The sequence below is a fragment of the Gobio gobio genome, assembly GCF_949357685.1.
Source record: "Gobio gobio genome assembly, chromosome: 3".
Taxonomy (NCBI): Eukaryota; Metazoa; Chordata; class Actinopteri; order Cypriniformes; family Gobionidae; genus Gobio; species Gobio gobio.
Window position 1 is genome coordinate 63,002,196 of NC_137099.1, and position 11,983 is coordinate 63,014,178.

General features: G+C 38.2%; 1 protein-coding gene across 2 annotated transcripts; it reads right to left on the minus strand.

Moving 5' to 3' along the window:
• Positions 1-307: 307 nt before the first annotated feature.
• On the minus strand, positions 308-10,653 carry LOC307122989 (B-cell receptor CD22-like). Of its 2 annotated transcripts, none has more exons than XM_079811354.1 (12): positions 10,346-10,653; positions 9,805-9,956; positions 9,336-9,689; positions 8,998-9,246; positions 5,186-5,443; positions 4,828-5,085; positions 4,485-4,739; positions 4,148-4,396; positions 2,117-2,195; positions 1,984-2,023; positions 1,607-1,878; positions 308-1,452 (listed from the first exon to the last, which is right to left on the minus strand). In XM_079811354.1, the coding sequence occupies exons 2-12, from the start codon at positions 9,845-9,847 to the stop codon at positions 1,398-1,400; spliced, it is 2,112 nt and encodes a 703-aa protein (XP_079667480.1). In that variant the 5' UTR covers positions 9,848-9,956; positions 10,346-10,653; the 3' UTR covers positions 308-1,397. The 2 variants fall into 2 exon arrangements, with proteins under 2 accessions (XP_079667480.1, XP_079667479.1); XM_079811353.1 differs by having other exon boundaries at positions 9,805-9,861; positions 10,346-10,572.
• Positions 10,654-11,983: the final 1,330 nt, after the last annotated feature.

Here is an 11,983-nt window from a genome sequence, read left to right on the forward strand (position 1 = left end):
ATTTCATGCCATGGGACCTTTAAATCAACACTGCTCAGAGCACATAACACTCTACAGACTGTTAAAGCAACACTGAAGAAGTGTTAAGGTAAATGAGATAATTAATTAAGAAATAATTGTGCATTAGTGATGAACACCTGATGATAATGAGCAGAACCACGGAAGGAAAGAGAAACACATGAATCCATATCCGTACCGGCCAGCTCGGATCGCTTGTGCATTGCTGTATCAAAAGATTGAAGGAGCAGATCAGCTGACATTTTCTGCTCATAAAACATTTGCATGAACATCACAAGTCTCTTTTTTTGGTTTATTGACTGACATTCAAGTATTACAGAAATGCAAAAAAGCAGTTTCATTAAACAAAAGCTGTAATGCATCAATGCTGAAGATGTTACCACTCTGTTACCACTCAGGCTTAGACATGAATACTTATCATACAATCCTCAACAGAAACCATGTACTTACACTAAACAAAACAAAACAAAACAAGAGCACATGGCCAGTGAATCACAATCCATGTGCTCAAACAAAACAAAGAACACACAGCCAATGAGAGCTCAAACCGACTGCATGTCCACACAGAACACGACATGAAAGCACGTTATCACGACAAAAAAACACGAGACAACACAAACAGGACAACATGAAAGCTACACGAACACAACACATGGGGACAGAAGAGCGTACGGCCCGAGCAAACTCTGAACCACACGCTCACAACGACAAGACAAAAGTGTCACAGCTGTTACCAAATCAAGAATAAACAGACCGAAGTGACAGAACGCTGACACGGTTACACTCTCAGTGTGGATGAATCACGTTTGTGTTGAAGACTCAGGATCTATTGAAGAGAACTTAGGCAATGCAGAAACTTTTACAAACCAAGAGGTTTTGACAAATAATTTCTCTTGGCACATTTTGTCTCGAGACGACATTTCATTCAAATCCGATGAGAAGATTTTATCCTTTGTAAAGGATTTTATGAAATCCAAATTGGTGAAAAAATGGAAAACACGTGACCAACAGATTGAGGTGACAGGAGTGTAGATTCAAATACACATATTCATTCATTATATTGCCAAAAATATCTCAAACAGACAGTCGTTGTTCAAATGAATCAGATGTTTTGACCAATCAAAATTCTACACACATCTCTCTAGATTTTGTACAAACTGGATGAAGAATTTAGGACTTAAGCAACATCATGATCAGAGAACCAGTGCATATGTGAGAGAAAAAAAAGCATCAAGCCTAAATCTAAACAGGAGAAATGAAAATCCAGCATCAGACTAGCAGTGCCACAGTCCCACCACATGAGGGCGTTATCGTGGAGATCGTTTTCCCAGGAATAGTGATCACAGTAGCATTGTAAATTCACCAAACTGATCTGTTGATCATTTGATTGTGCTGTAAATCACTGATTGATCCTCCACGATTTGATCAGCAGATCTGAGAAATCAATACATTCAGAGACAAAGGCATCAGCACTGCCTACAAATACAACCTCAACCAACAGAGGTGCTAAATTAAAACTGCAAAAGTGCTGAGATTACATTGGAAATGTTTTAATATGTCAGGAACATGTCCTGATTTAGTTTCTCACCTCATGGCAGCACCAGGCTGGTGTGTTCTGATGTTGTCGTACTGGCTTTCGTTCTCCTCCGGCCTGTTCATCACTTTGTTTCTGTGATGCAAGACGGTTGCATACTGGATCTCGTCTGTATCTTCAGAATCAAAAGCTTTTGACTGATCTCCACGGATATTACTGAGGGTGATTAAGGCATACGGGGCATCGTTTTGATCTGCGGCATCAGATTCAGACTGAACCCCATCATCAGCTGATACTCTGCGTGTTACGTTGACATAAACATCATCCTATAATGAGAGAAAATGGCTTGTTACACTTTATTAAAGAAAAGCTTTGAGTATAAAAGTGTGGTGTTTGCATTTGTTTAATGCTCATTTGATAAGTTGATTTACCTGCTTTAGTCTGATGGGATCAGCTCTGTGTCTATTCCTTCTGTAATAAAGAATTGTCTCAAAAATATTAATTTGTTTATAAAAAATAAATCAGCTTGGTACACTAATGTGCTTTCAGACCGAATTAACTTACATGAACACAATGATGAAAATGAAGATTAAACCTCCCAATCCACCAGCGACCCCAGCAACTGCATAAAGAAACTTTCTTCCTACAACAAGACAAGTGACAGGATGTTGTTTTTATTATTGTCTCGAATGACAGAACCAAACCATAAATCATAGTGTAGAGCAGGAGGACGCCTGCATTTCAACACACTCATGTTTATCACTATAGTCAAAGATCTCGTGACTGAGGAGGGGGAGACAGTGCCCCCTCAAACAAAATAATGTTTAATTGACAATACTAAAGTAATATGATTATTACGAAATCAAACAGCAATTCTGTAAAGTAGCTGGGGGGAATGTGAAGCGTGAATCATGAGATACAGGTGAAAAAAGTCACGTAAGAGAAGGCAATACCCACATTGCGCATTGATTGGCTCATTTCCCTGTCAACAAGATAATGCCTGTCTACCAGATTCTCCTCCTCCCTATGATTGGCTGATTGCCATGTCATTGTGATAACAGTTTTAGCTGATAGTTGATACGGTTCTTTGAGTTATTTCCTGAGCCGTGTGATTATTACAGCACTCTACGCCTGACAGAATATTGGACCAAAGACAGGATTATTTGTGGCATTTTTCTTTCTTTTCCGCCTCGCCCATCAATATGGACCTACATGCTGTCCAACTCCTATGCCTGGAGCAGAATGACCATTCACTGTAGGACTATAGGAAATGTTTCACTACCCTGACTGCTCGCTCTGCATCTTCTACAACACCAGTCTTTGCGAACAGTCCACACCATGCCTTCCTGTGAACGGTCCCAGAGAAGATTTTTCCACATTTATGGAGTTGGTGCTGGTGAATAATGGAGCGGACTTCACCATCTGCCCCATGGAGGACACCAGCCCCACTCCGGATCCAGAACACAGCAAGCCTTCCCCCCGCTGCATGCAGGATATGCTAGAGCCCAATGCAGACAACGAGACAGGATCAGGATCAGAGACAGCTAAACATAGCCCTGGAGCCTGAGCTTCGTGAAATGTCTGACCAGGTGCATGAGCCGACATCATGTGATGCTTGTGAATTCTAGTGGAATATGAGGACATGGAGGAAGGGATGAATCTCCTGGCTCCGCCTCCAGCCACTGACCCTGCCTCTCCACCTTGTTCCATCGACCTGTTGGCTCCACCCTCCCTCTCGGCTCCACCAGAGACCATCGTCCCTACAGCTGCACCAGGCTCTCTTGTCCCTACAGCTCTGCCTTTGTCAGAAATCGTCCGGCCTGCGCAATGGACTTCCAAGCAGACTCTCTACCCCATCGGCTCCATCTCTGTCCATCGTCCCCCTGGTGTCGACAGCCAAGCCTCCACCATGGCTCCTCCCGACTCCGCCGTGAGCCATCATCCTGGCTGTGCTCTGGTTCCCCACCAGGCTACTCTTGCTCCTGTCTCATCCCACCCTCCACTCCTCCATGGACTGTTCTGCCTGCCCCTGTCTGGTTAGGTTACTCTCCCGTTCCATGTCCTCCTCCAGAGCCCCATCCCTCCCTCCTCAGTTGAACTGTTATGCCATGGGGACTACTATAACCTACTCAGTCTTGTCTGTTGGCGTGTTGTCAGTGTCCTCTTTGCTCTGCAATTTTTTTTCACTGCATGGGGAAATGGATGTGTGGCGGTGAGAGTGTTAGAACAGTGTCAATTGCACGAGTCTTATGCTGAATGCCTGAGAATTGGCAGCCCTGCTGAGACAGGGACAGCTGTAGGGTAGAGTAATGGGCGTGCTGAAAGGAGGTGTGCCAAAAGGTGAATTGCAACAACATAAACTAACCCCAACCCTACCCCACACCCTGATAGACTGTTTTCACGACCAATGATAAAGACCTATCTCCATGCCCCTACCTTTAGTCACGCCCATTACTCCAACCTGCAGATACCCACACTTGTCCTTGCGTGCAGTGTTTATCAAGGATTTGATGACTATCACTTCTATACTATCACTCTCAAAAAAATCCTAGAGTAGCAGAAATGCTTATCCAATCACTAATGATTGATACACACCCTGTACAGTGACAGTTACAGCGTCTGATCTCTGAGATCCATGTTGATTGTGAGCCTGACAGTAGAAGCGTCCACTCTGTAGTGCACTGAAACTCTGTCCAGATCCAACAGCTGAGGCTTCATTCTCCTTAAACCAGCTGTAGTTCAGAGCAGGAGGGTTTGAATCACTGCTGCAGTTCAGAGTCACTGAATCTCCCTCCACTATTACACCAGATGGACTGATGGACACTGAGACGTTCCTGGGTGAGTCTGAAAAGGACAAACATTTCAAATTCACATTAAATATTAGAAATTGTAAATGTAGATGTGAACAATGTGCAGATGATCATTAACTCACACATGACGTTTAGAGTCACAGCATCAGAGTATTTCTCTCCATGTTCATTGATGGACTTGCACTTGTATTCTCCACTGTCATCAGAGCTGATCTTTGAGATGCTGTAGATTCTTCCAGATCTTACAATCGTTCCTCCTTTAAACCAGGAGATTTTTCCAGGAGGGTTTGAATCACTGCTGCAGTTCAGAGTCACTGAATTTCCCTCCACTATTACACCAGATGGACTGATGGACACTGAGACACTCCTGGGTGAGTCTGAAAAGGACAAACATTTTAAATTCACATTAAATAATAGACATTGTAAATGTAGATTTGAACAATGTGCAGATGATAATTAACTCACACATGACGTTCAGAGTCACATTATCAGAGTATTTCTCTCCATGTTCATTGATGGATCTGCACTTGTATTCTCCACTGTCATCAGAGCTGATCTTTGAGATGCTATAGATTCTTCCAGATCTTACAATCGTTCCTCCTTTAAACCAGCTGAAGTTCAGAGCAGGAGGGTTTGAATCACTGCTGCAGCTCAGAGTCACTGAATCTCCCTCCACTATTACACCAGATGGACTGATGGACACTGAGACGCTCTTTGGTGGGTCTGAAAAGGACAAATGAAAGTTTATATTAATGTTTTGTGATTGTAAACCTATTAATTTGATGGTTATAGTTACACAGTTACTGAAACATCATTAACTCACACATGACGTTCAGAGTCACATTATCAGAGTATTTCTCTCCATGTTCATTGATGGATCTGCACTTGTATTCTCCACTGTCATCAGAGCTGATCTTTGAGAGGCTGTAGATTCTTCCAGATCTTACAATCGTTCCTTCTTTAAACCAGCTGAAGTTCAGAGCAGGAGGGTTTGAATCACTGCTGCAGTTCAGAGTCACTGAATCTCCCTCCACTATTACACCAGATGGACTGATGGACACTGAGACACTCTTTGGTGGGTCTAGAGGTTCAGTATATAGAATGAAAATAATTGACGAAAACATTTTGCATTCTAATAAGTTTTGTCTTTGATTAACCTTTTACCTAATCTGAATTCTCTATAGTGCCACATATCTGACATTTGAACAGTGGTGGAATGTAACGAAGTACAAATACTGGTAACATTTTACAATACCAGTACATGAATAATCATTTATTAATACATGAATTAATAGTTAATTCAACATGAACTCATGATTAGTGAAGATATGAACTAATCATGAACAAATGAGGAGCTATCATGAACTAAGACAGGAGTCATAAGGATTCATGCATGAATAACAGCAGCATTAATACATGTTAGTACATGTTTGATAATTAATGCATTAATTCACATGTATGGGTAAACTAAATCAAACAGGCTTTCTAAGAATGAATAACACATATTTTGACTTTGAAATACATTTTAAAATGTATTATTGTCATAATTTAAACCATTTTTATCAGAAGCTTCATCATAAATCTTACTGAAAGCCACAGGAATAGTTTTTCATTACTTTCACTGATCACCCTTATCAAACATAGACAATACTAAATCTGCTATATTTTATCTCAAAAGGTCTCAGTCTGTTTAGTGATATTCTCTTTCCCATCAAACTAAACCTTCTGTGACTTATAACAGTTCCTGAGAAATCAGTTCCCAAAAAATAACCAAACAGGAAACATGCAGTAAAGTCAGGAAGTGAGGGATCGTCTGCTGGGATCCGTACAGTTCTCTCTCCACCCAGACACAGGCCGTGATGATACTGTCCCTCCATTCTCTTAACTGGGCTGAATACTAGTTATACTAGTTACATGTGTATTTGATAGTAAGTTTATGATAAATCATGAGCTGAATTTGGTAAGTAGTTAACAGTGAATTAATCATGATGTGCCCCCTCAAGTAAAGTCATGACACAATGATGCATTAACAAGCCATGAGTTGATGTTAGTGTATAGTTAGTTAATAATGAATTAATCATGATGTGCCCCCTCAAGTAAAGTCATGACATAGTCATACAGTACCAAGCCATTAGTTGATGTTAGTGTATGGCAAGTTAACCATGAGTTAGTAATGCCGTGCCCCCTGAAGTAAAGTCATGACACAATGATGCACTAACAATTCATTCATTACAAAATGAATAAACATATACACTAAGAATCCTTATTCCTTTACACTCTTGGTACAAAAAAAAAACAAAGATAAAAAGTATTTGTAGGCTAGTTCTTTTATTTATATTTATATAATTAAACATATTTGGACTTATAAGAAAGCCCAAACATACCTGTAAAGACCCACATAAGGCATGTTTACATGTAAAACAGGGCACATCCACCGGCTAATGCTAATCGAAGTATATAAGTTACATTTAAACAATTAAAAAATACAGTTAATTAAAGTACACACCTCCAGAAATATCCCAATACAACAATCATACAAACATGTCTTAAATTATTATTTCGGTTAACCAAAGCAGTCGACATATATTATTTGATGAAAATGTCAGCAATACCGAAGGAACACAACTAATGCGCTAGGAGCACCGAGAGCGCCACTAATGAGTGTCCCACCAGAAACAAACCCTACATACTGTAGTTCCGGGAAGAAAACTAGCTGTGACTAAACGTAGCCTAATTGAACATATAAAAATCTAAAACGTTTTATATCAAATTAAAATGATTAGTGATAGTTATTAGTCTATTTTCACGTTTGATTAGACAAATGTGTGTAATTAATGGCTCACAAAAATGGCTAAAAATCACAAAGCTGCAGATGGCAGATTATAATAGGCTATTACAGTTTAAATTATGACAGTATCAAAAAATCACATGTTTAATTCAAAGTCAGAGTACTTCTTATTTATTCTTAGACAGCCTGTTTGATTTAGTTTAACCATACATGTGAATTAATGCATTAATTATCAAACATGTACTAACATGTATTAATGCTGCTGTTATTCATGCATGAATCCTATGACTCCTGTCTTAGTTCATGATAGCTCCTCATTTGTTCATGATTAGTTCATATCTTCACTAATCATGAGTTCATGTTGAATTAACTATTAATTAATGTATTAATACATGATTATTCATGTACTGTTATTGTAAAGTGTTACCCAAATACTTTGTTACTTTACTTAAGTACATTTTTCACGTATCTGTACTTTACTTAAGTAGAATCAATAGTGCATACTTTTTACTTTTACTCATTACATTTTGCAGCAATTATTATACTTTCTATTCTACTACATTTTTACAACGTTTCGTTACATTTTCATTACATTTTCTGATCAGTTTCAGGGCTCGACATTAACGCTTGTCCTCTTGTAATGAACTGATGGTAAGGTTGCGTTGTTGAAGCTCGCACAGCCTCACGTGGAGAAATGGAAACAAATCAGCGCTGCTGACAGAGAAACTCAGTCACATACTGCAGTCACGATTCAAAATGTGGAGTTTTTATATTTAAAACATATAATACAGTTAAAAACATCAAATTACCAAGAGTGCTGTTTTCTTGAATGCCAACACGTCTGAAAATGTGTCACTGATTTGTGATTTCATATGACACTGACAGTTCCATAAACAATTAATTAACAAAAACTTAATAAAATGTTACTAACATTTTAGATGTAATATATTGACTGCTTTTGTTCTATTTCAGCAGCGAAAATAGTTCTAAACGAAGCAGCAACAGAGCGTTACTGAATGATTCAGTGTTTTGAATGAATCGGTTGGATCAAAGATTCAGTCCCCTGTTCATAAACGACTGCCATTCTTGAACGAATCAGCCGTTTGAACGAATCGACTCAATGATTCAATCATTAATACCTGCCGCCACTTACTAGCAGTTTAGTTTCATGTTAAAACATTCTTTCCAACATTTCTTATTTGTATTCAAAAAATATTTAAAACAATCTCATAACATAATTTAATTAAGTTGTTAATTTTTAAATTAACAGCCCTATATTGTCTTATTCTAATTTAATGTATTGATAAAATGTAAGAATATAAAAGAAAATCTGAAGCATATCATATATTTAATAAGATTAGGGGAAAAATGCCCTTTATAAAAGGCAAAAATATCATAAATATGCAATTTAAATATGTTAAATTGCATATTCACTCAACACTATAGTGAGAATATTGCTTCAGAATAATGATATTTAACTCTGCAGATCACCCTGATAACCAGAATTTTAAGTCAGAATGTAAACTGGACCACAGATGGTCAGCACAATTACATTAACCCAAAACTAACTTAGTTAAAAGGCCACAGCCCATAATGTTTTTTATTTATTTATTTTATTTTTAGAATATAGATATTAAGAGAATCAATTATGCAAGTACTTTTACTTTTAATACTTAAAGAACATTTAAAATCAAGTACTTTTTTACTTAAGTAGGGTTGTCATTGTGGTACTTCTACTTTTATCAAAGTAAATATATCTCTGGGTATTTGTACTTTTACTTACTTCCTCCACCACTGCATTTGAATACACTTACTTGAATGGTCAAAATGACTGAATCTGTACTCACACATGACATTGAGATGAACATCAGGAGAGATGTGATGGTGTCCGTGTACAGCACAGCTATATCTGCCTGCATCCTCTCTTCTGACTGACTCAAGGAAGAGTTTGTTACTGACTTTACTCTTAGTTGTTATCTTCTCTGAGTTTCTGGACCAGATGAATGTTGCTCTGTCAGTCAGAGTGCAGCTGCTTTTACATGTCAGACGGACTGAATCTCCCTCTGTCACTCTCTCAGGAGACTCCACCTGAAGATCTGAACACAACACACACATTATATCTAGTGCTGCTGTCATACACTGATTATTATTCAACATAATGCACAGAACAAGAGATAAACCTCACCAAACTCATCTGTGACAGTAAGAGTCACTCCTGGATGACCAATCCATTTCTTATCAGGTTTATCAGTGATGAATCTGAAACAGTACTCTTGTGAATCCTTCAGTGTCACATGACTCAGTCTGACGGTGCAGTTCTGCTGTTTATCTCCCAGATACTGAAGCCTCTGACTGTATTCAGGGTCATTAGACAGATCTGGAGGCTCAACATCCTTTACAGGGTTTTTGACCCAGAACACTTTCTTGATCTGATGTCCAGTAGGGTATGAATAAGAGCAGTTCATTATCACTGTTGAGTCCTTTAGAGCACAGATGTGTGAAGGACTGTAACTCACACTCAAACCAGCACTAGAAACCCCTGAAACACAGAATAACCTTTTTCTCTGAAAACATCTGAAACGATTTTCTTTATTCAAATCAACTGCATCTGTAGTGCAGGAGGATGTTGAAAAGCAGGAATAGGTTTGACTTACCCGTAATCATGAGCAGAACGATCAAAGGAAGAGGAGGAGCCATTCTGACTGATGTCACTATCAACACCTACACCACAATACAGTCACTTACTTTAGCTTCTGTGACGGTGAGTCTCATGAAATTCATCAAGAACAAGTGCAGGTCATTATTCCTATAACAGTCAAATTAAAACAGTCTTTAAAAACTTTTATGCGAAATATAATATATATTATTTTCACATCCTTGGGTTAAAACATGATTTTTTTAATCGATTCACCCATGAAGGAACAGGTCAAATTTGAGTAAAAAAAACTGTTTTTATTCTATGAAAATGCAATTTAATCTGTATAGTCAACAAATAAAAATAGTAATAAGTACTGATGGAGTTTCTATCTCAGAAATCAGTAAATATCTAAGAAACTCCAGACCTGATATTTTATTTTAAATGCTGAACATTTGCAGTTTTTAAACATGCAACATAAACACATGCAGATAACAAGGACATTTCTTATTTTACTTTTAAAATGTAACATTATAAAGTAGAGAGAAATTCTCTCTTACCTTTTTTCAGCAATGAAACGATGCCGTGAGAACGGAGGTTTATAACCATAAGATGTTTTCTCTTGAAGAGGAACTCTTTATCTTCCTCTTTTCAGGTACATCTTACCCTCGCTTGCTGTTTCAAAACCAGCTTTTTTCAAAGATTACTTTTTATAACATAAGAAAAAACCTCATCATAAAATGGACAGGGCAAATGATCAGCATCCCTCAATGCACGAGAATGAGCCAAACGGAGAAAGAAAGAGGAAGTGAAAAGAGTCGAGAACATGCAAAGTTCTTCACATGTTCAAAGCTTTTCTTTAAGACGTGTGTGATTTTCACATGCAATGGAACTTTTTATTTCTTAACAGACAGGATTGTTCACAGATAATGAGTGCACAAATGCAACCGTGGTCAGTTTTTCTTGAGTTTGATGGGACTATATAAGATCATCTTTACTGAAACCCTTAGTCTCACTTCCTCTTTTGAAGAGGTCTGCGAACTGCATTAAACTTGTATGCAAATCCTGACCTGACAGAAGCTGTATCCTGTACAACACAGACACTCACTTTTCCTCATTCCACAAAGCTGACACAGATCTATCGCCAGCAGTTGATTTTGATATTCTAGGTATTATCAACTGGCCAGAATTGAGATTGCAATAGATGTGAAGAACTATGATGAATTAAAGGGTTAGATTACCCAAAAATTACAATTAGCCCATTATTTACTCACCCTCAAGCCATCCTTAGTGTATCTGACTTTCTTCTTTCTGACGAATACAATCTGAGATATATTAACTTGTTAAACTCTGCAAGCCCTGTATAGGGTCCGAAATGACATCATCAAGTATATACACTTTAAATGTTAAATATCTGTAGAGGAGCTCTGACCTCTTATGTGGTCCCATTTGAAAGCTTAGATTCTCTACTTTCTGGAGATATGCATCACTTTGGCATTTGTTTTACACAAAGTAACTTATTCACACTAAATTACTCTGGGACCATTTCCGCCTGGATTTGGCCTATCCAAATTGGTTGGTCCCTTCAGATCTATTTATTACAGCTCAGACAAGATATACTTACATGTTTATCACTTTTAGCAGTGGTTTATGTAATTTCAAAGGGTTTCCTGTAAAATGACACCAAAATTGTACACTGTATGTGGGTATGGGGAGCTTTTCAATTTGGGTAGGCCAAATCCAGGCGGAAATCCCAAAAATGGTCCCAGAACTTAAGTGTTAAATAATGTCCTGGCTCTTCCAAGTTGTATAATGGCAGTGAATAGAGGACATGATTTTGAAGGCCAAAAATTGCATCCATCCATCAAAAGAGATATCCACACGGCTCTGGGGGGTTAATAAAGGCCTTCTGAAGCCTTCTTTCAGTTAGTCAAATTCGACGTTAAGTTGACAACTGACGTAATGGGAACCTCGAAAGAGTGACCAATTTACTTTGAGTGTAACTAAATGAGCCAATGCACATTGACATGCGATATTTGCATCTGCTGCCCCGCCCTGCAATGCGGGTATATAATAGGGCTGTCAACGAATATTCTAAATTCGAATATATATTCGAATAGTTTTTAAAAAACGAATTTCGAAGGTGAAAATTAATATTCGAATAAATAAAAAAATGTGGGGGAAAAAACGCCCGCGGT